This window comes from Lepidochelys olivacea, assembly GCF_965140295.1.
Source record: "Lepidochelys olivacea isolate rLepOli2 genome assembly, chromosome: 1".
Taxonomy (NCBI): Eukaryota; Metazoa; Chordata; order Testudines; family Cheloniidae; genus Lepidochelys; species Lepidochelys olivacea.
The window spans coordinates 261,167,347-261,192,496 of record NC_140411.1 but is presented as its reverse complement, the minus strand read 5'-3'; the positions used below and the strand labels follow the sequence as shown (position 1 = coordinate 261,192,496).

Sequence of the window (25,150 nt, the reverse complement as noted above, 5' to 3'; positions counted from 1 at the left end):
TATAAGAGACAGTCGTCATGTGGTCACACATTATTTGGATGTGGCAAGATCATGTGAGGGAGAGGTATTTGTCGCAGGCTACGTGAACTGCTCTAATCTCCAGCAGCTTGATATGCATTCTGGCCTCCCACGTGCCTTTTACAGTGTGACTGTCCGTATATGCTCTCCATCCTATGAGGGATGCATCAAGGGTGGGTGGAAGAAAGGGGACTCCTGCTCACACCTGCTCCAGTTTCGTCCACCAAGAGAGGATCTGACTTTCAGTGGGATTGTTACCCTGATATTCATGTCGTCCTTGTCTGGTGAGCAGACAGACTGAGGCCAGGCCTGCAGATAGCGAATGTGGAGTCTGGCAAATGGCGCTATGTACGTGCATGCAGCCATGTGGCTTAGAAGGGAAAGGCAGACCATGATTGTGGTGCAAGGTCTGAGGGTTACTTGGTTTATCAAGTTATTCGTAACCTGAAATTTGTCTATAGGATCGTTGGCTTTTTCTGAGGATATATCCAGGGATGCTCCTATGAAATCTATAGACCTTGTAGGAGTCAAAGTGCTTATTTACACAGACCTCCAGCAATGTCAGAAAGTGGAGTAAGAATAAGATTGTCGATTGGACCTTCTGGCTTGATCTGCCCATTAGCAGCCAGTCATGAAGATACAGGAAGATAGTGTAGCCATCATGTCTCATCTGGGCTGCCACCACATAGAAGATTTTTGTGAAGGCCTGAGTGCCGTCACCAGCCTGAATGGAAGTACTCTGAATTTGTGTTTCTCTTGCCCTAAAAATGAATTGAAGAAATCTTCTGTGGAACTGGTGAATATCTACCTAAAAGCAAGCATCTTTCATGTCAAGGATCATAAACCATCTCTTATCCTCCAGGGAGGGAATTATTTTTAATTGAGCATAAAGGCGTATAGTTGGTGTATATCAAGAATTAGTCCCCATCCTCCATTTTTCTTGGAAATTATGAAATATGGGAACTAGAATCCCCTCTTGATGTTGAAGTGGCATCTGCTCTATAACCCCTTTTTGGAGGAGTTCACCTCCTGATGAAGGATCTCCTCATAAGTGTGGTCCCTGAGAAGGGGGTTTGTGGTGAGCAGGTGATATAAACTCAACTGGGTAGTTGGAGTGAATGATCTCTAGTATCCACTTGTCTGTTATTGCCTTCCAGTTGTGTGTGAAGTAGGTAAGGCAGCCACCAGAGATTTGGGGGGGGGGGGCAATGTGGCATGGCATCAATATCCGTACGCAGTCCTTGAGCATTAGATCACAAGAACCCCTTGGACTGTGGGCACAGCTGTCCTAGAGGTGGAGGAAGCGGTGTATCTGAGTCTTTGAACCCTCTGTTGTTTTGTATGGTGGTTCCTACGGGTGCTGGAGCTAAAATACTGGGGCGGGGCGTGGGAGGAGACATTTGGGCCTATTGGTTTGCTTGTTGTGTTTCCCCTTCAGAGCTGGGGTGTAAATGCCCAGGAGTGGAGAGTTGTCCTAGAGTCCTTAAGAGAGTGTAGTGAATTGTCAGTATTCTCACTGATATTCTGGACCTCCCTGGGGAGCCCTGAAGCGTGCAGCCACGATTCATGGCTCATGACTACAGCTGTGGTAACGGTTTTAGATCAAATGTCAGCTGAGTCCACTGTTGCTTGAAGTGAAGTCTTAGCCATCAGCCTGCCTTCATCAATAAGGTCTTGGAATGGAGTCCTGTCTTCCTCAGGATATTGATCTCTAAATTCCAGAATTTTGGAATAATTTAGGAAATCATACTCTCCTAACAATGCCTGGTAGTTAGCAACTTTGAATTGGAGACTGGCTGGTGAAAATACTTTCCTCCTCAAGAAGTCAATGCATTTAGCGCCCTTGTCAGTTAGAGTAGACTTGAGGTGCGGTGACCTGGACCTCTCTATAGCTGCCTGTATCACTAAGGAGTTAGGCTGTGGATGGATAAATAAAAAATTCTGCCCACTTAGCCGACACAGAATATTGTTTTTCAAACCTCAAGGGTAGGGGCACAGGTGACAGGGATATGCCACACAGAACTGGAGGGTTCCAAAATGGCCTTGTTGACTAGGAGGGCCACCTTATTAGGGTCAGAAGGTTGAAGGATGTCTGATTGGACCATGCTGTGTGTCCTGGAGCTCCTCAAGAGGTATCTGTATCTTGGTTGCTACCCTCTGTAACAGCTCCTGATACTGCCTGTGGTCATCAGGCAGGGAAGGGATGATGCCTCATCAGGTGAGGAGGATGACACATCCATTGGGACCAGCATATCCAGCTTGACTTCTTCCTTCACAAACTCCAAAGGACCTGGTTGGTATCAGCTAGGAGAAAAGGGTCAGTGGGATTCTTGCACAAATCTAGGCTATTTGTTATATGGATCCCACGGGGCACAGTAAGGCCAGCAGAAAGCGTCAACTGGTTGAGGGAGTGGGAGCAAGACATAGGGTATCAACAGTCCCCTGGGTGGTCATACCCAAGATAGCTCCAAGGCCTCCTGTGGGCTCTGTCTGGGCATGTTTCCCTTGTGGAGGAGGGTAGAGGGAGCCTCATATGGAGCATCAGGCTCATATGGAGCATTCATTCTGAAAATGTAGGGTCCTGCTCTACTGGAAGCACCAGTGGGGAGAATAGTCCAACTTGTGGATGCAGCATGGGAGGTTCCTCTTCCCCCTCAAGGTGGGTTCTTCGGGTATAGAAATGTCTGTAAGGAGGACTCGGCCCAATAGAAGAGGAGTTTGTGAACAGGGTGGAATGAAAATATCCTCCAGTGACATTACGATGGCCATCCTTCTTGGAGTCTGAGGAGACCTTGACATGGGAACTGATGAATCTGCAGTGTCCAACAGTCTGCTTACTCAGAGGATCCCATATGGGACAACAGTTGCCAATCTTTTGGTCTGTGGGATGAAGGCAGAACTGGTACTGATGGATCATTCTTCCTATGTGCCTTTCCTTCTTTGACAGAAGGTCTGTGTGGACCTAATTCCTTAGGACCTGCATGCGAGGATTCAGCCGACTTTGACCAAGACTGGAAGGGATCCTTTTTCTTAAAGGTAGATCTGGACAGGGATCTGTCCTTATGCCTATGGCCACGTCCCTACTCTTGTGAGAGGGTTTATTGGGCTTAAGTGTTTTGGTGTCTACTCCAGACCTTGTATCCGGAAGAGCAATGCTCGAAATCTGAGACCACCGTATAGGGGGGTCCCCCTAGCTTGGATATGACTAGGGCTTCGTGGTCTACTCCATGAGGGATTTCACAGACGGAGCTCTCAACCATGACAAGTTCGAGGAAGGAAGAAGCACCAAAAGCTGCACTTGGTGGCAATGTGAGCCTCTCCAAGGCACTAAACGCAGCCCTGGTATTCATTGCTGATGGAAAAGGAATGGGGGAAGGAGATAAAGTTCTTTAAACCCTGGGACTACTGGCATAGTTCTTCTCTACAAGAAGAATAAACTAATTATAAAAACACAAACGTTAAGTCTAAACTTACTATAAACTATTTACAATATGTATTGACAGGTGCTTAAGTACAGGACAATCATAGCCACAGACACAGAGAATTCCAACTCAGATGATCTGACAATAAGAATGAATGGAACTGCAGAGGCATTGGGCCACACCACCCTTTATGCCCTCAGTTTGGAGAATGAGGAAAACAACTGTGCACTGCAGACCAGCAGACAGCACTTGCTACAAATCGCTGGTCTCGGGGCCTGGAGTACATGTGCACCCATGTGTGGTATACACACAGAGACCAGCACTCGAAGAACAAAAATTCAATTTGTTTTTTTTTTCAAGAATATTTTTCAAAAATTTTCATGGAAAATACTTACCATTTTCTGACCAGCTTTACTAATAATTAATAGTACATCACCAGATGTACTAAAAAGAATTCAAAATTATGTCTAATTCCATTTCTGAGCAGATTTCTGGGGATTTACCCACATTCTCTGGGTGATGTCCTGAACACACACAAACACAAATCTCTCATGGTACATTAAAATACTAGTGTTCTCATTACTCCATTTTATAGCATGCCTGCAACCTATCCTGCCACAATAACCCATAAATTAACTGCCTACAACTATTTTATCCAGGTACAGCTAGTATATATTATTTCTTCCCTGGACATGGCCTAATAGTTACTAACTAGGAATCAGTCTCCTATCCTTTTATTCTTGCTGAGTCTTTTTAGAAAAATAACTAACTCCTTTAAACATATTTCCACATATAAGTCACTGTATAAAAAAAGTCCAAGACAAATTTGGAGCAAACCACTCTTAAAATGAAAGACTAGGAGATCATCCTGTGTTGCAGGCAAGAAGAAGCCAACAAAAAACAAAATAAATATATACTGGACAATAGGAAGGAAGGTGGATTTTTGATGGGTTAGCATATCTGAAACCTACGTTAATATACGTTATACTGTGTAGTCAGTGATCAATAAATCTTGTAAGAAAACCAGCTGACCAGAATTAAGCCTACGTTGCAGCCACGCAGTAATAAATCTGAGAAGGTGGCCTCCTTACTTGTCTAGCAGCGAAGTTTTGGGGGTTGAGCCCTGAGCCGATTGCCCCAAGGCTGACGTTAGGTAGTGTGGAACCAGAGGGAGACAACTTGTAGCTGGGAGAAGGGGAGAAGGGAGAGCAAGGAGCCTCATCCCCAAGGCACCCATCTTGATTGGAGAAAGGCAAAGTCAGCTGAAGCAGTAGTTAGCCAATCAGCAGGAGTTGGTTAGTGAAGCAACAGAATGCAAAAGGAGAGAAAGAAGGACTGTGAGTGATCAGGAATAAGCAAAGGTAGATTGTAACAACAATTACAAGGGCAAACTTCTGATTCAATTTAACTGCTGGCATTTGGAGATTTTTGGTTAAGGAACCACGGTCAGCAATTTCTGTAGAGGTGAAGGTATTTTTAAAAAACCTCTTAGATGCATAGAAAAATTCTTCCTTTACTAATTTTGTCCTTCTCAGATAGGGATTATTTCCATTAAAGCAGCAGATACAGCTAGAATGAGTTCCTATTATTCACTTCTGTTTGCACACACCAATTTGTGTCCACAGTATGCACCTCTGCAAATGGTGTTTGTTAATTAGACCAGCAGAGGAAGTTCATAAAGCTGGTGTTTGGCCTGTTACCCCAAAATGGAGTAGTTTAAAAATATGCATTTTAAAAAAAAAATGTTTATTGGACAGAGAATGCCCACAACATTTTACCTGTTTCACATTATATTGAATCAAACGAACTGCATTTAAAACAAACATTTTGAATCCAGAGACCCGCTGCAAATCATAATTTAGATTTCAAATATTAATTGCTTTAAAAAGGTTGACAGTGCCCATTTAAAATAGGTAAAGATATGAAAGAGATGGTACTGCAACATACAACAGATGTAGGGAAACCAACAGTAAATGGACAAACACAGCACATGATAACAGTCTAATCTAGAAAGAATGCTTCAGATAATTTGCAGACATGAAAGCAGAAAGAAAGTATTGGAAAATTGTGATTTTGTCTATATATTTAGATTTAAACTTAGTTTTAGAGTGTAGAAGTACAGTCAGTAGCCAAACAGAAACAAGAACCATTATGATGCCCTCTTTACTGAACTTTGTTGGCACCTGTTCAAAATGGACTTCTCCCCCCGCAGCAAAAGAGTGGAGTAGTATTCAGAAATAATCTTTTTTCAGAACTGTACTTATTACTCTCAGGACTACTCTAATATATCCATGCGTATCTTTAACCCAGCTCAATTTTCTACCTACGTTCGCTCTACATATGTATGTCTATCTTATCTTATTTCATGTATTATTACATTCTCTTCCATTGTTTTGGATGTTTATTACCCCCCAAAGGAGTATATAGAAATTGGGACTTTATGTGAATGCAGTGGTGGATTTCGTTTAACCATACAGATTTATCTCACCTTCTCGAAATAAGGCCCACTATCTGTGGTTCCCATGTCTTTGGAATTAGGTGGACGGAACCCAGATCGATCCTTTCTCATTATATCATTAAAATCCCCAAGGTTCATGGCTCGTTTGTCCACATCAAACTTCTTATCGGGGAGACCACCTATAAGACGGAAGGAAGAGGGTGAAATATCAGTGCCAACAACCACGATCATACCTGTTCTTTCCAACAGATTCACAGCTAAAAATGGACTGAAAATACCTCTGAAGGCTGAAAAACAGTATGGACAAGGATTTATTTTATAACGTAGCATTACGCTCCTGGTAAAAGATGCTGAAAAAAGTCAAGGATTATGTTTTATTGTAAGATTAAACAAGCCAATTTGCTTTAAAAACAATAAAGTATTTTGTACAAATTTTTTTGTACAAACATATGCAGTGGCAGTGAACAAGGCAAAGAGATCCTCCTCTACAAGTATAGCATCAGGGAAGTTTTCCAGTTCATAAAATCAACCAAGTTATAACCCTCAAATTGTCTCCTCTCCATCACAGATCTAGCCACAACCTGCTGTGACGAACTCTCCACTACTTTATGACAAAATGGAGTAAATCTGATACCTCTCTTCATCTTCAAGGATACACACACCACAGCAAAATGTAGCATAAACTTAGCCACTGTGTCACAATCGTGCTTAGTAGCAGAGAGCTTCCAAAACCATTATCTGGAAACTTAAGCAAGCTAGACGCATGCCCATCATGAACAGTCAAAATAATGGGAATCTATTGCTCGTAGCTGAAAAATTGTTAATACCTTCTTCAGAGAGGGCGCTCAACTAGCCATTCTGAAACATGCTATTGTCTAGCCTGTTCTCAAAAAGCCACACTCAGTGTCAGCTTCATTCACTGCTGTTCAGTCACTAACCACTGATTCATAGGCAAAGTTGCTGAGAAGGTAATAATGAACTGTCCCCAGTTACACACAGCCTCTGCTGGCAACCTAGATACATCACAATCTGATCTGAGATGGGCGCATAACTGGTTGGAAAACCATTCCCAGAGTAGTTATCAGTAGTTAACAGTAGAATGTGCCTTGATGAGATAGTGATTTTAACTTACTCCGTTCCATAAGAAATTCTAATGCAGTCTAACACTCATTTTGAGTCTCTGTTCTGAAACAGCCTGCCATCTGGATTAATTATCAAAAGCTACAAATAGTCTTGGTGATTTGCTGAATGATTTTCTTGTGTTGAGGCAATACAAGATAGTTCTTAAAAATGTCGAAAATGTGGAGCTCAGCCTCTGCAAGGGATGAGTGAGATCTTGGAAAGAACACTTGTAAGTGAGCAAACTGATTTAAGTAAAAGTCCAGGACCACTTTAGGCAGAAATTTAGGATGACAATGAAGGGTAACTATCTTTATGGAAGGCAGCATAAGGTGGTCCTGACATCAGTGCTTGGATTTCTCTGACTCTGTCAGCAGAGGTAACAGCCACCAAGAATGCCCTCTTAATAGACACGATACACAGAGCAGAAATGATACAGGTTCAAATAGAGACTCCATCAGAGATATGAAGACTATATTTAAGTCTCAGGGAAGGGAAAAAATCTTTAACAAGTGAAAAAATGTGCTTTAGTCCCTTAAAAATTCTGATGACTGTAGGTTTGGGGACAAAAAAAATCTTATGTTCCTGTACTGGAGGATGGTAGACAGATATTGCTGCTAGGTGAACTTTAACAGAACTATTAAAGAAATCTGAATGTTTCAATGATAACAGGTAATCTAGATGACAGGAATAGATGCCTCCACAGGGTGAAAGTTATGGTAAAAAAGTCTATATTGAAACACATTTCCACTTGGTCCCATAAGTAAGCCTTGTTGAACGTTTTCGACTTTGAATCAGAACATTCTGTACCTCAGAAGACTCTCAAGCAGTCTCTAGGGGGAGGGGTCAGAGTTCACCAAGCCACAGACTGTAGCACTGCTCTGCGAAATGCAGCATCGTCTCTAGCCTGCCGTGTGATGGGGTAGTGCGATGTAAAGGTGCGACTAGACGACCACATTGCTGCCCTGCAGATGTCTTGAATAGGAGCCCGTGCCAGGAATGCTGCAGATGAAGCTTGTGCTCTTATTGAGTGTGCTGTTAATGCTGGGGCCGGTATCTTTGCTAGGTCATAGCACATCCTGATACAAGCCATGATCCATGAAGAGAATCTTTGGGACAACACCGGGAACCCCTTCATTTGCTCCGCAATCACAATGAAGAGCTGCGTCAATTTCTGAAATGGCTTTGTCTGCTCAATGTAAAAGGCGAACGCTCATCTGACATCAAGGGAATGGAGCATCTGTTCGCTGAGTTATTAGCATGCGGCTTAGGGAAGAACACTAGAAGAAAAATGTCCTGATTTGTGTGAAATTGAGAAACCACCTTTAGGAGGAAAGCTGGATACGGTGACAGCTGCACCTTGTTTTTATAAAGCACAGTATAAGGGGGCTCAGGAGTCAGGGCCTTGAGCTCAGACACCCTCCTGGCTGATGTTATAGCCACAAGGGATGCCACCTTCCAAGAAACGTAAAGTAGAGAGCAGGTTGATAGGGGCTGGAAGGGAGGGCCCATCAGCCTCCAGAGCACCAGATTGAGATCCCATGGTGAAATCGTCTGCCTTAGTTGAGGGTACAGTCTATCTAGCCCTTCAAGGAAGCGGCCAAGCATGGAGTTAGTGAATACTGACCATCCAGCTGAGCCGAGATGGAAAGCCGAAATAGTGGCCAGGTGCATCTTTATTGACTATAAACAAAGGCCCTGCTGTTTTAGGTGAAGCAAATAGTCCAGGATGAAACGAATTGATGACCGTAACAGAGGAATGCCCTTATGCAGTGACCAAATCGGGAACCTCTTCCACTTAGCCAGATAAGTGGCCCGATTGGATGGCTTTCTGCTGCCTAGGAGAACTTCCCTGAGTGTGAACATGCAAGCTCAAATGGGTTTAGCCATGGAGTTTCCATGCCATGAGGTGGAGAGACTAGAGTGGGATGCTGGAGATGGCCATGGTCCTGCGCGATCAAGTCTGGGACCAGGGGCAGAGTTATAGGCATGTCCGTTGACAGGTCTAGAAGCACGGTGAACCAGTGCTGACATGGCAATGCTTGTGCTATCAAGATTATTGATGGTTCCTCTCGTCGGACCTTCAGCAGGACTTTGTGAATGAGCAGGAAGGACAGAAATGCATATGAAGGGAGGAGAAAGGCATCCATGAGTGAGCCCGGGCTGTGGCTCAGGAAGGAACAGAACTGCTGACACTTCCTGTTGCACTGTTTCATGAACAGGTCTACTGAGAGAAATCCCCACTTTTGGAAAATGTTCATCGTGACATCCGGGTGGAGGGACCACTCGTGGCCATGAAAGGACCTGCTGAGGTGATCGGCCAGTTCATTCTGCAGCCCGGAACGTATGATGCATCCAAGTGTATGGAGTGGGAGATGAAAGTCGTCTCACAGCTTGAGGGCTTCCTGACACAAGGGAGAGGAGTGAGCACCACCCGTCTGTTTATATAAAACATTGCTGTGGTATTGTCCGTCAATACTGATACATATCTGCCCTGCTGATGGGTTTGAAACATCTGGCAAGCGAGGCAAATTGCACGCAGCTCCCTGATGTTGATGTGCAGCGAAAGTTCTGCCTGGGACCAAAGACCTTGGGTCCTGAGTCTTCCTAGGTGCGCCCCCCATTCCTTTGTCGATGCATCTGTGACTAGGGACAGTGATGGTTGAGGCCTGGAGAAGGGTATTCCCACACATACTGCTTGTGGGTCGAGCCGCCACCGGAGGGACTCAAAAACAGGAGTCCCAGCTCAGGCACTGCTGCGGCAGGGGAAAAGATGGAGACCCCCCCCATCCTATCCAGCCCCAGCTCGGGGGCTGCCATGGTAGGGGAGAGAGGGCACATCCATCACATTAGAAAGGTAAGACTACTGATATTAAAGTATCAGTTGTGTGCTTTTATTTGTAGAAGAAAGCTAATTATTATTAAGGTTTTTTTATATAGCACTTTTATCCAAAGCGCTTTACAATAGTTAGCTAACAGTACAAACAACATTTGGAAAGATCATTAAGTGGTCCGCTGAGAACCTCAGTAATTTTCAAGTGGACTGCGAAAAAAAAAGTTTGAGAACCACTGGGCTAGATCAAAACCCTCCATGGCAATGAGCATAATACAGCACTGTGGTGTCTATTAGAATCTGAACAGGTTTGGATTTGATCAAAGGGAGAAAAATTTGTACGCCAGACAGATAGTTCTCCACTCTACTACATTAATGTGGAGGTCATTCACTGTAGAGTTGAAGAGGTTGGATATCAAGGTGAGTACCCCAGTTAACCATCTGGGACTTCTTCTGATGGGTATGTTCTTTCTTTGCCTTTCATAGTAAAGCATATCTTAAATGTCCTGACCCACATCTCCTCAGCTGTTCACAGTGTAAAAATGGGGGTGGATTCATGCACCACTTTTGGAGATCCAGGGACCTCAGTGCCAGTCATGCTGGGCACAGAACCACTTTGGTAAATGATTCTTCAGTTGATGGTGTGCAGTCCTCAGCATTGGAATCTGCTGACTTGGATGGACCCAGTGACCAGAACTACTTTGGCACATGGTTCTCTAGAGCCAAGAGGTGTTGGTTCTCTGGCACTGGACTTGGTTGAGCAGGAAGGATGCAAGGAGCTTGGTGCCATTTACGATACGCATGGAGCCACTATGGTGAGCTGATCTCCAGTATCAATACTGGACATGTACAATGCCAGCCTTAGTCAATTGACCCTGAAGAGCTTCCTTTGTCAGCAGGCGGATGAGGCGGGCCACCTGCTTTTGTGGGTTCAGAGCATATTCATGCTATCAGAGCCTCTTCCTCCTCTTCCCCACCCCAAGAAAAGCTAACTAACATACTGACCATCTAACTGGAAACAAAAACAGACTCCAAAGTATCAACAAAAAACAAACACAAACGAACTATGAAGGGAAGTGCTGAGGACACAGTGTGCGATACAAGCTTGCTGTAAGTGCGGTGGTTAGGAAGAACTGAACGGGCCACTCCCTCTTCTATACCTTTGTAATCTTTGAGAATAGAAACGAGAGGGATGTGAGTGGCTTTAATGGACACTAGTCACCAGAAGATACCAGGCACCTCAATCCCACAAGTGTGAATACGCAGAGGCCACTTGGAGAAGAACAATGCATTTAAGTAGATATTCAACGTGGAAATTAGGAAAGCATTTCTGGTGACAAAGTCAATCATCTAGTCTAGTGAAACAGTCTGCTTAACAAGGAAGTTATGGCAAATTAGGACGCAATCAACTGAGATTAGATAAAATTGATACAGAAACCTAGACCAGATAATCCAAGAGACCACTTCCAACTATCATTTATGACGACACCCCTCACACAGTATGACCCATTTAAAGATCCCTGATGTTTGTGGTCAGGCCATCAAGGGTGATAAATCTATTCCTACTCAGCAGCAGCTCAGGAGCATTAAAGTACAATAAAGAGACTTTCTTTTCCTGCCTATCAGTCCTAAGGGACTGGTAATTGGGATGTCCTAATACCAACAGCTAGTAGACTTCCCTTTTCCACCTAGCAAAGTCATGTGACAAGGGATGCTCCACCTTCTGGAAGCAACAAAACTGAGCACTACATCAATTTTTTTTTTTAAGCACCCCTCCATTCTATGCAGATATTCCCCAGCCCAGTGTGTCTCATCAGCAGCAGCTGCATTATCTGTATAAATCCTGCAGCCAACAAGCTGGATGCTGCTGCTCTATCCTGCTATTAAAGAACAAAGCTCATAAACAATGAAATGTGCCCCTTCCTAAAGATAAGCATGTCACACGCATAATATCAGCCATCATGCCAAATGCATTTTAATGAAGTTATACGCACCTACAGACAAGTCCATCTTACTGCCTTGAGTGTCCTCAGTTTGACTCTGAAAGAAGAGCAAAAAAAGACACTGGTCTGACTCCTCAGCAAAGTTCGAGAACACAGCAGAAACAGCCTTCATTAAAGATGTGTATTGGAAATGTGGAAGGGTGTGCCAGTGTGAATGAAAGTAATGTCCTAAACTATATCAAAGAAAAACAATCCTGATGCAACCTTGAACACACCTAATCCCACCTGTATTTGGTGTTAAATTTCCTAAAATGCCACTAGACACATGAACTCATCATGCCACAGACAGAAAGAGATGTCCGAACAGCTGCTCTGAGAAATTAACCTCTGTCCTCATGTCAAGGGATCAAATTATGAGAGTAGCAGCCAGAATGACAGCTCTTCTCGTGACTTGTCAAGTCATCAAATCTTAAAATGTGCTGCCAAATTATTCTTCTGTTGGCAGTCTGGGACAGGGTGTTCCCATAACTTTAAGAGGCAGCATGATCTAGTGGACTGAATTTGAGACTGGGTGCCAAGAGCTCCTAGATTCTAATCCCAGCTCTGCCAGCGACATTCTGCTTGTCACATGTCACAGCACCTTTGCACCACAATTTCCCCAATTCTATAATGAGAATAAATAGCTACTTCACAGGATACATTAGTTAATGGTGTATAGTGTTTTGAAAAATGCAAATCTCTCCATTAAGTGGTGTGTCTGGGATTCTTGAACATTTTCATAGGTGAACCATATTTTCAACGAAAAGAAGGCATCACAGATCTCTGCACCTTCCCACTGACAATGATGTAGCATTTGTCTTACAGCTCCACCTAGAGGCCCCATTACTGGGGCTGTATCTATGCTAGGTGCTGTACTACACATAAAAGTCCCTGTTCCAAAGAGCTTACACTCTAAATAGACAAGAAAAAGGGTGGGATAAAGAAAATATCCCCTTTTTACAGACAGGGAACTGAGGTACTGTGATATTGTCTTGCCCAAATTCACACAAGTCTGTGGCAGAGCCAGAAATTAAGCCCACATGTCCACAGTTCTAGTCCAGCACCTTAAGCACAAGACCATCCATTGTTTGCAAATGAATTGCAACCCCACAACTGTGGCAACCATGAAATCCACTTGGATTTTTAAAGTATTTTAGTTTCCAGAAAGAAATATTCTGACTAGTAAGTGGAGTTTGAAATGGCCACCAACTATCGGTATTGGAATAAAAGAATGGGAATGAAAATGCAATTAGTTAATAAACACTGGCTGGTGAATATCTGAATTTAGAATTTTGCTTACTACACAAATATCAGTGCTTCTCAATTGGATTATGACATTTTTAAAAAGCCACTTACTAGCAATCCCATGTTTGAAAACTGTTTGGATAAAGGGTTCATCCACGAATCACTATTTCCTCCTTTTAATGAACACTAAAAAACAAGAACAGATATGTAATTAAACAGATTCCTTATCTTTCCTCCATTTTCATACTTCCTTTTATGTAGAGGTCTCTGCTTTGCTTCCTTTCAGAAGCTTCCTCTCAATCAGCATTGTGCTGAATTCAATTGGCTTTCAATTTGGTCCTGTTATGATTTGTGAATGATCAAAAACAAAACTGAAAGCAGAAATTGGCAACATAACACTTTAAAAAAAAAAAGCTGAAAAGTTTACAGATAATTGCTTTTGTGCTTAGGATAAAAAATGAAGTGTCTTTAAAAAAAGAAGCAAGAAATAGAGATTGAAATGAAAGGGAATCAATTTGTCCAAAGCAGAAACTGAGAAATCCATACACCACCACAATAAGACTGTTTTGTTTTGCACCTTATCTTAGCCCAGGAGCAGCCAAAGCCCAGCCCCTGGCTATAGGTAGTCTTCTTAATCTTAACTCAGTACTCAACACTACAAAAGAACATCTCACATGCTCTATCCTCTGCAGAGCAGTTAGATCAGTGTTGCAGCCAAGTGCAGAGTCATTTACTTCTGTTTGCTGCCACAAGTTAATAAGAACAAAGGCGCGAACCCAAAATCGAGCAGAAATAAGAGTGTGTTACTACCAGAAGTGAGAATGGAATCAGAACTTCAACAGGCTGTGTAAGGAGAGGCAGCAGCAGCCTAATGTAGCGTGATGTGTCACCCAAAGAGCGATAACCCTTGGACACTTGTTGCTCAGTCTCATTCTGTAATGGCTCTGCAGCACCCATGCCACAATGTTTCTGGCAATCTCTGTTGGAGTTACAAGTCTTAATAGCCATATTTCATAAAAACAAGAGTGTGTCACATCACACACGACCGCAACTGCACTTCTACAGATGAATTCTCCACTACAATAGTTCTTGTTTATAAAAGAGAAGTGCATAACATATTAGTTATATCTGCTTTCAAGAGTATATGGCCATTACAGATCATTCAAGCATGAGGTTTCTTACCTTAATTTGTGGTTTCTTTCCTCCTTGTCCCCAGTTTGTTGAGTTGTGGGAGGAACTGCTTCCTTGAGAGCCTGCTGTGTTCCAGACTCCTCCTTCCTCCTCCTCTTCCCAGCTTGAATGACGTGTTCCTGTTACTGGCCCATCATTCTCCACCCAGCCATCTTGCATAGATTTCGAACCTTCAAGGAAAAAAAAATATATATACACACACAGATATAACTATATATATTTCAAAAGTGAGCCAATACAACTCCTAACAGACAAATTTTATGACATTCTATGGCAAGATCAGTGGGATGTTTAGTACACAACTGCTGTTATTAATCTAAAAAAAACCCAAAACTTTCCTTCATTTTATTCTAATGCAGAAAACTGCACAAAGCACAACACCTAAAAGATTTATTAGTGCAGAGTAGTGTGCTATATTTTTCAAGTATTTTGTATTGTAAGAGCACTTTAGCTTCAAACATATCAAATGCCTTTGACTTTAAATTTACAGGGGAAACGTCCCTTCTCTCAATAAAGAAACTGACCTCCTACAAGGAGCTCATAATTTCCAGTGTAGAGGAAAGGATTCCAGAGGCTCTCTTAAATTAACGTAATTGAGGAATTTAGTCCATCTGGTTAACCTATATCAAAATCCAGTTTTCAGTGCAAATTTTTTTCCTTCAAAGTCCTTAACACTCTATTAGAAAAAAAACCCCAGTATTAAAACCTTCATCACATTTCTCTATCAAACTACTAGTATGTTGACCTTTAAGCATGGCTGACAATAGAACTCTGTTCTGGAAAACTCAGATTTAATTCTCAGACACTGGTCAGAAATCTGATATGTTGAAAACTTTCCACACAGAAATACACCATGCATCTTCACACTGTTTGTATTTTTACTAGGATCCGATATAAAAACTACTGGCATTCTCCTTATGAACTCTTAGAAATGCAGGATCAGTTTCTGTTCAGATTAAGAAGTGAGCAGAATAATCTGGGAGAGGTACCTTAAGTATTGCTCATGTTTCAACATATGCGCACCAAAGTAACAAAACGCGAAAACAAGAGGTTAATGTCTTGGTTCACTCTAGCGACATGTTGGTGTTGCCATTTAAACAAAGGGTTGCATTGCTACTCAAATGCTACAACCATTTCATCTTACAAAACTAGAGACGGCGTGTTCCTTCCCCAGCTAGGCTGCCTAACTACCTCCTACTCCCTCCTATGCCAGCTGGCCTACCCAACCGTGTAACTGCAGTTACTTCTGCCCAGCCAACATGTTTCTCAACCCCTACCTTGTCTGCTGACCAACACTTCCTTCCCACTACTACTCGACTCATCATGCTGCTCCTCCCTTGCCTTGCCACTCCACCTACCTACCTACCTTCCCAAAATTGGTTTTCCATCATCTTTCTCCTGCTTAAGCCTTGAATGGTCTTGGAGGGGGGAGAGGGGAAATCAGGAATAAGGGGGTTTAATGCATATTGTGGCTGAAAATTTGAATACACAAATCAGGAAACTCGAAAGGTAATGTTCCCATAGCAAGAATAACTGCTATACTGAAAATATGTACAATAATATTTTTTATTCCTATGTATAAAGTTAAACAAGTAACTTAACATACACAGTTAACTATTCAGGTGACATCACTGTTGTGGGAACTTTTCCTTTTAAATGTCTTGATCTGTGTATCTGAATTCACACTCTAAACGATGTCCTATAAAAGTACCCAGTCGATGAACCAGCCCAGGCACAAAATCGACTTCCCAACATCTTTAATCATGGTGCTGATTTTCAATGTGTGTTTGTGTGTGTGAGTGTGCATTAAATATATGTAGCTTGTTATACAAGCATGAAAAAAAGTGTGTACACAAACACATGCCTTACTTGCCCATCAAATAAGAGTTACTTGCTTTGAGAAGAATTTTGCAATGCAGTATTCACTTTTTTGTTTGTTTGCTTTTAACTCCCCCGCCCCACACATACTTTTTCCCCTTAAAAATACACTACCTGTGCTGGTAGAAAGGATTTCCACAAAACCCTATATATGTGCAATCATATAACAGTCATTCTAATTTCAAAATTACCAAAATCATGTTTTTCAGAAGTTCAGCAGGACTTCATTCACTGGTGAATATATCTAAGCAAACAACTGAAAAGGCTAGTCATTTGGTTTGAGCACAAAAAAGCTTTGAATTATTTTAAAAGATGCAAAAACTTTTTCATGCTTATATAACAAAGTCTGTACCTATTCTGCTCTGATTTATTTATTTATTTATTGAAAACTAATCTTTGGGCATGTGAAGACTGAGCCCCAACAATAATTCCCAGAAAATTACAAGCAAGTGAAAACAGGGAGTTAAAAAAGCAGCCTTCTCAGCCTTAAAATATAGCTTTTACTAGCCATAAAACTAGAACGAGAAAAAACTTGTTGCTGCAGCGTATAGACCTTCTGCCTGTATTACCATGATCTACAATAGAGAGTTTTTGGCTAAGGATAAACTGCAAGTTCATAATTCTGATATTACAAGAGAAGGGGATTTATCTTGGATGCTAGTTCCCTACTATGAAGTATTTGGGTATGTGGCATGGGGAGGAGGTCCTTTTGAGAAAGAAAAAGCAACTAATTCACCTGGTTGAGATGCCCAAATGTTGTATCAATAATAAGATCAAAGCTGTTCATATACCTATACTGTAAACTAAGATTCTGTCTTGCTTTTGATAGTTTTTAGTCATTTGTAAGCACTTTTACTCAACCACCACCATCAGCACCTTAGAAACCATTTAGTGTCTCTTCTGGTCCTCACCGGGACGGGATGCACTAAATATGCAGGTGAACCACATACAGAAGTCAGATACTAAAATCTATAGCATCATTATAAAAATGGCTGATTACTGGCCTATACTCACTAGGTTTCATGGTATTCGGGGCGTTGGAAGGTGCATTCCCCCAGCCTGTTGTCGATGCTCCTGTATCATCTATTTCACCCCACCCGGGACTGGTTTCATTTGGCTCACCCCAGGCAGACGTACCATTATCTGGAGCAGGTGGTGTGCTTTTGCTCCAGACTGCACAAAGAAGAGAGTTTTCATTATGGACAGTTTACGAACTGTTCACTGACATTCAGCACAGCATCACCAAAAAACCTACTGCTTCTGCTTTTCTGGTGTAGCTCATGCTATTAAAAAGCGTAAACTGGGATTACTCAGTTGCAAACACTACAGCCAGGGCAGGGACCTGACTCTCAGTTCTAGGAATGAAAAGGAAGAGGACCTTCACTTTAGAAATGCTATGAAAAACAATATTACTATAGTATCAAGTTAGATATGAAGCCTATCCCTGATGCTAACGTACTCAGATAACTTTTCCCATGACCAGTTATTAGTACCAGGTTGTACGGAAGTTTAATATACTGAAGAACAGGGATAAATTTAAGTGCACATCAAAAAATAAATATCCTTTAAAGTGTGACATGGTCAGAAAAATTACTATGTAAAAATGGCACCTTATCATTCTACTCTCTGTATTCTCACTCTTAGCTGCTTACTTTAGAAGCAAAAAAAAAATTACTATTTTTTATTCTTGATGGCACAGGACAGCTATGGGAGAGTAAAACAGGTTATAATCTGGCTCACATATGATCTCGATTATTAACTAAATTCTAAATGCAGAGCACAATCATGTTTTAAGTTGAATACGTGCAATTTCTCTGAAGACAATAGGGTTTTACAGATATAAGTGAGGGCAGAATTTGGCCTGCAAAATCTTTTACTGGTAATGATGCACAAATAAGAACATATCTTGCCTCTCAGAGCTTAGGTGGAGTTTGCAGGCTAGTTAGCTAAAGAAAACACCCTTTTACTTGTAAAACGGAGCAATGTTCAGATGGAAGTCATTAAAGTACAATAATGGTGACACTCAGTGGTTCCATTTTTACAGTCACTTTTCTGAACAGAACGGTTGATAAGTTATCAACACGCACAAGCCAAATACTCAAATGAGAGTTTAATTTTGCTAATGGGGTAAAACTAGCTATGGATTTGGAGGTTGCATACTCAACATTTGTTTAGATCAATGGTTTTCAAACTTCTGTATTGGTGACCCCTTTCACACAGCAAGCCTGAGTGTGCCCCCCCTTTATAAATTAAAAACCCATTTTTACATTTAACACTATTATAAATGATGGACGTGAAGCAGGGTTTGGGGATGGAGGCTGACATCTCACAACCCCCCCACATAATAATCTCATGACTCCAAGGGGTCACGACCCCCAGTTTGAGAACCCCTGGTTTAGACATTTAGTCTCTCATACTCTACTGAAGAGAAGGAAGCAAAACAGTACCTGATGCTGTTGATTTGCTAGTCATTGGAGTAGGCAGGCTTTGTTCTCGTGGAGCCTGTCCCCCTTGCGAGTTCTTGTCCCACAGGTTCACATTCTTGTAGTTATAACTGCTAGGGTCTCCCCATGCTGAAGTGCCATCATCAATATCCATTTTCCGACTGATCGACTGTGGAGACGGTTCTTCCCAGCCACTGGGTTCCTCATCCTTGGGGGCAGCTGGCTGTGGCCCACTGTTCCAGTTTGGATTTGGAGGTCGCCCATTACTTGGAGGTGGTGGTGGTGGAGGACCCCAGGAGCCAGAAGCCTCCTGCTGCTGCTGGTGCTGCTTATTCCAGGAATTGGACTGTCGACCAGTCTCATTCCATGCTGGCGTTCTTTTACAATCATCCCATCCACCCTTTGAAGCAGCATTTGCATTTGCACCATTACCCCAAGTCCCAATCTCATTTTGCCCACCTTCACCCCAACCCGACACTGGTTTGTTTCCTGCACCTTCCCAATTACTGTTTTTCGTTTGGTCAACTTCCTCTCCCCAACCGTTCTTTCCTGAAGACCATCCTTGATTAGGTTGCCGTCCACCCCACCCTTGATCCTTGTTGGAACTGTCATTCCAAGAGGAAGAGGTCTTTTCTTCTGATCTTACTCCTCCCCAGCTAGAAGAATTGTTGTTCTTATAGTCATTCCACCCTCCTGTGTTTTTGGGGTCCTTCCACTCTGTGGGGGTTGAGAGCTCACCCCATCCAGACTTGTTTTGATTGCTTTGGCTGGGTGCATCTCCCCAGCCCCCTGAGTTCTTTGTCTGTGTGGCAGAGCTCTCCCACCCCTCAGTTCCTTTATCAGATTTCCCCTCAGGCCTTGGCATCTCTTCAATATCCCAAACTGTATCTTGCTTAATTTGAGTTTGGCCCCAGCCAGTGTTTGAAAGCACACGGGGGTCCAAATCAGTCCTGCTCAGCAAAGTCTGCAAGACTGCCTGGCAATCAGGATGCGTAGGCCTGTATGATCGGCGTCCAGAATTGTGACTGTCACTACTTCCTGCTTTGTGGTTGCTTCCAGTGCTTTGACCTCCAACCTCACTTCCTGTAGAGCTGGAAGATCTTCCCCAACAGGGAGCCTGGGAATTGCCTTGGTTTTCAGGAAGGGGGTGGCCCTTTTGATTGTCCCATGCTCCAGTGCTAGAATTTGGTTGGTTTGGACCACTCCATTCTCCAATCTTCAGTTCATCAGACCCAGACGGCTGTTTCCATTCTCCCTGAGAGACCCCAGATGTCAATTTGTTCCCTTCACCCCATTTGTTTTCATTTGAGTGCTGAGGGCCAAAGTTCCAAGACCCACCACCCATAGACCTGTTGTTGTTATCCCAAGAATCATTTCTTGACCCATTAGGTTTTTGAACAGAAACTCCTTTCCAGGAGTCCTCTCTATCCTTTCCATTGTTCCCATGGTTTCCAGAATTGCTTTGTCCAGCGGCTGTGTCAGTTCCAGAAGGCCCCCTAGATGTACCCCAAGATCCAACACTCCCAGTCTTTCTTTCTCCAGTGCTTTGTGAAGGGGCATCAGTGCTTCTGGAGGGGTTCCCCAAGCCCATTTCAAAGGACATTCCCTTATTCTCCATAGGGTTTGGCGAACTTAAGTTCAAGGAGTTAGTGTTTCCATTTTTTGGTCCATCAGTGTTATGTATTTGAGCCTGTTCTCTGCCAGAGACAACAAAGTTAACACCCGCGTTTTCCATCTTTGACTGCTGTTCCCTAGAGGTCTGACCTACTGTGCTAATCTGTGCATTGGCGTTACCATTATCAGACTCCAAAATCCCTTTCCTAGAATTGCCCTCTTGAACCAGTGCTGGCCAGGCAGATGGGTTGCTTTTTGGGTTAAAGTTGCTGAAGCCAGAACCAGGGCCTATTCTGTCCTGCCCACTCAAGTTCCTCCAATTTCCTAGTCCATTGTTACTCTCTGCAGCAGGATTGGAAGATTGAACAGATTTAGCTTTGGGGTCAGACTTCCAGGCCCCAAGATTACATTCGCTCCCAGCACTTCCAGACTGACACTGGCTTCCTTTTCCTTTGTTACCAGTGGTGCTTCCTGGCAGAGTGCTCTTCTCTGAGCCAGGGTTCGAGGCACTGTTGTTATCGGTGGTGTTTTCGGAAGAAGACTCAGCGTCTTTGCTGGCAATACAAGGCCACTCTTCCATGTCAGACCCGTCTACAATCACCTTGTCCCAGACGTGAGTTGGGTTGGCGTTGGTGCCGGTGCCGTTGTTGGAGGCGGCTCCAGAACCCCAAGTGGAATTTGCATAATTTGAAGCAGCAGCACCTCCAACTGTTGAATCTAAAAAGATGAAGGTCATTACTATTGGTTACTATTTATAAGTCCTTTAAAGATTGCATTTCCAGACAACACCAGTTATTGTTTTCATTTATAAGCCTTGTTTTCCGAAGATTTATAAACTCAGCTGATTATAGCAGATTACTACACTGGAAAATGGCACATGAGCTACTCTTATTAAAACATTCAATGTTCCAGAAAAAAAAAATCCTCGCACTCAATGTAGGCACTTAAAGTGTAGGCACTTAAAACCTCACTGAGGACTGGTTCCTTTTGCTAACAGCCCTGTTATTCAAGTTCAAGCAGTAATTTTTTTAATACAAAGGCCACTGCTGATGCAAATTCAGATTCTTTTTTTAAGGCTAGCTCTAAAATTATGGTGTACTGGACAAAATTCAGCACTGACATAAAATAATGGTGCAAATAGGAGTGTGTGTTGTAAAGTAATGCATCTTATACTGGTTTTGCATTCGGTGGCTTTGCCAACCAAGTGTAACTTACAAAAGGAAGGGAAGAAAGGAAAGCGTTCCAGGAAAAGCACCTAACAGGAGGATATAGTATTTAACAAGCCCTCCCTTCATTCCGTCACTTTATCAAACAATCTAAGTTGATTTTCTTGCTGCATACTCCTTTCTTCCCCTCACTGTGCATATTACACTAATTTTGCAATGACACTGAATGCCAAATCAGTGTAAAGTTATATACTTCATTGACACACACACTTGCATTGAATATAGTCCAGAGACATCCATGGGATTTGCATGGGTTTACATCAGCTATAAATCCGATCTACTATAACATTAGACAGTCAATTCTGGCTTCATGATTATCTTATGTACACAAATGTGTTGCTGCTACTACCATAGTGGTCTGACAGCACTCCTCTGCCTTCCTCGTTGCACTGCCCTATTGACATTATCAGATTAATCTTTAAGGAGATCAACCTTTGGTCCCTGATTTAATTCCATGTTCTCTCTGTTTGGAGCTGCTTGCCATTTTTCTGTCCAATTCTAACCACAGAGGCTTCAAGATGCTCTGCTAAAAATGTTCCCAAGATGACTGTCTTCTCCATCTCCCTATATTCATTTATTCTGTAGTGAGCCCTGGTACCACTGTGATATTTGGTAATCTTACTTCTCCAGTAGAGCTAATACGGTAGGGCAAGAAGTTCACAACAATACTTGTATCTTGGGCAACAGGTCTGCACATATACTAACTACCACCCCATCAGCACTGGCTAGTGTCATGTGAAGTTAAGTCACACCCATCTAAAAACATCATACTTCTAATATACACACACAAACACACAGGGCCTTTGTTTTAACTGTATATTCAAAAGTGACAAAATGGGAACGTTCAATTACTAATGTTTTTATTAAAAACAAACAGAACTGTTAGTACAAGTTCCATGCTTTTTCAGTTCACTAGCTGAACTGATAGTCTATCTCTCAGCTGACCTCAGTGAAGAAGAGTTGCTCATCTGTAAATAAAACTCTTTGACTGTCAGTACAAGAACCACACTCGACACCAAGCATGGAACCCTCTGGTTAAGCTGGACCATTGGGGGGCAGAGTAGACTTCATCTTCAGCTGTGAAATGTTCTAGGCAAGGGTATATAAGGAGATGTGGCTCCAGTGCACCTTCATTTTCTCTCTCTTTTCTTAGACTCCAACCACAGACTCTGCCATAGGAGGAGTGTGGAACTGCACTGACAATCTCATACAAGAATTCCAGTGGCAGATGACCAACTGTTCTTTCTTCTTTAGGTAATATCAGCAGAAATCCTCATGCTTGGAAGACTGGTCAGTGAGAACTCTTGGGGGTGGGGCATTTGAGGAGCAGCCTAGTTAAAGACTGCAGGGCTGCTCTCCCAAACTGCACCTCAGACCTTGAGACCAACTCAGAGAAAAATGCTGCATGCAAAGGTATGGTTTCTGCTCCCAGGAACAGCTCTACATAATTTTACAACAGGAATAATTTGCCTTGGATCTACTTGAATGTGTTCTAACAACATCCAGGGCTGGAGTGCCTGCTAATCCACAGAATGTGTTTTGCTGCATTTTGACAAATGTTGAAAGGAAACTGCCTCCCCCCATACCTGCCAATCCCCACAAATAGTCTTGGGGATTTACAGAAGGGGTTTGTCCTAAGACTATAGCTGAAGGCCTGCTTCTAATCTGACCTTCCCTGGTAACAAATATGTGGAGAAGATAAGCAAGTTTCTTATCTGATTGAGATGAAAACCAATTACTAATTTATAGATGAATTTGAAACGAAGATGTAAAGCTGTATTGCTTTTATCCTTACATAATAGCGCATAAAGAGAGTCAGTAATTAGTGCTTGGAGCTCAAGAACTCTCCTGACTGATGTTGTTGCCTCAAGACACAGTCTTCAAGGAGCGACAACAGAATACTCTCTCAGAGGCTTAAATCAAGAAAGCATCAGCTTGGGTAGTACTCGACTGTATTCCCAAAAAAGGTGGGACAGCATTAAAACATCCCTTCAAAAGCACCTTGTTTGTAAAAGCACAGGAGGTCCCTTGTACTGGAACATGAAAGGCTGAGATGCATACTCTAAAGCTCTGCCTATACTAGTAATTTTATTTACCAAAAACTTCCACTGTTGCTGCCATTGTTTTAGCTACCCTGGTGTGACATTGGAGCCTCAGTATATGGACTGCTTACTGACTCCAGTAGCTGTTTTCTGCACTGTGTTAACTGAATTTTGCTCAGTGCAAATCTAGTCAACTGATTAGATTAGATTATGGTACTAAAAACAGCTGCCAGAGCTAGAGAATAGTCTACACTGAGGTTCCCACCTTTGCTAACACCAGAGCAGATGACTTGGTGTTAATAATGGTGGTTATTTTTTGTAAACAAAATACACAGAGTCCTGATTTCTTGAGACATTGAGGGTCAAAAATGTCTAACAGGTATTGCTACAGGTGTATTTCTTTATGCTGTCCATTTATAGTCTCTGCCATGCAGCAGCATAGGATTTGCTGTTGAAGGTTTCGGACTTTTCAATAGCATCTCCAGCAATTTCTGTAAGACAACTTGATCTAGGATATCAGATGTATGATCCACCTTACTAGCTGCAGGGACACTGGTGAAATATTTAATGTCGGTGATAAGTGAAGATTCAGAAAAGAAACAAGAGGCAAAAAGGTGGCTTCACTGCTACATCTAGGAGCTCCATGTGACAAAAATCTCTGGCCAAGTTCAGGGTTATCAGCAAAAAAAATTCAAGGTGTGTGATTTTCTTACTTATCCTGGGGATCACCGATAGTGTACAAATAATGTTTGCTTGCAGGACAATGTTGTTAAATAAGAAGGTATCTGTCAACAAAAGACCATTGCCTTCCTCTGGAGGAAAAATGCAGAATTTGAGTGAAACAGATCTATCGGCAGAAGAGGACTTGACCATGAAATCTTTCAACACCCATTCTTGTTGAAGGTTGCTGTTTCTGCTTATTTCATCCACAAATGTGTTATTCTTGCACAGAAGATGGATTGCCACACATGTGATGAGTTGGTGGATGCACCCATTTTCAAAGGTGAACCATTTCTCAGCACTGAAAATTTCACCAAACCCTTCCCTGGCAATCTGCTGAGCATAACATAGGTGTTCACCTTCACCATCACCACATTACCTTCCTTTGAATATAGGGGAGAAATTTTGAATGAAGGCTGAATTACTCTTAGCAATCAGTGCACGTGTGTGTAACTTGGTCTCAAAAAGTTTCAGATTGTCAACTGGCTCAGATTTGGGTCTCTCCCTGCCTTGGAAATATCTCTCAGTAAGACCTTCGGTGATTTGAAAGAGATACCTCTTGCAAATACTGTGCAAGTTAGTTCACCATACAAAAGGAGACAGACATCCTGAGGCATAATTAACAGTGTTAAAATTGCAAATGGACTTATGAGGATAGATGAAACCATCAGCCCCAAGTAGCTTCAGGAAAACAAATACTGGGTTTTGAGGCTGAGATTATATTGACTGTACAACATCCAAAGACAGCCCACAGTACTTCAAATAGTCAGTTCTTCTCATAGTGATAGCTGTATAGCCAATGAATAGGAATCTATGCCTGAAGCATCACAGGCAACTTCTAGAGAATGCTTTGCCACTATAAGCCCCCTCTATGACTACTTCTTTAATCTCCTTCTTCAGATCCTCAGGAAGATGTTCCAACAATTGAACAAGCATATATCACATTATAAAGTCATAC

At 42.4% G+C, this 25,150-nt stretch overlaps 1 protein-coding gene across 4 annotated transcripts in view; it reads right to left on the bottom strand.

Annotated features, from left to right (window-relative positions):
- Positions 1 to 25,150, bottom strand: part of TNRC6B (trinucleotide repeat containing adaptor 6B) — a 212,099-nt gene that overhangs the window by 25,180 nt on the left and 161,769 nt on the right. For 3 of the 4 annotated variants that reach the window (XM_084632991.1, XM_084632989.1, XM_084632990.1), the window contains 6 exons: positions 18,594 to 20,921; positions 17,161 to 17,319; positions 14,260 to 14,438; positions 13,189 to 13,263; positions 11,845 to 11,890; positions 5,929 to 6,077 (listed from right to left, as the gene is read on the bottom strand). In XM_084632991.1, the coding sequence (XP_084489117.1) occupies positions 5,929 to 6,077; positions 11,845 to 11,890; positions 13,189 to 13,263; positions 14,260 to 14,438; positions 17,161 to 17,319; positions 18,594 to 20,921 (2,936 nt within the window). Of the gene's footprint in view, positions 1 to 4,531; positions 4,703 to 5,928; positions 6,078 to 11,844; positions 11,891 to 13,188; positions 13,264 to 14,259; positions 14,439 to 17,160; positions 17,320 to 18,593; positions 20,922 to 25,150 lie in introns of all 4 variants that reach the window. The other variant, XM_084632992.1, reaches the window with a different exon arrangement.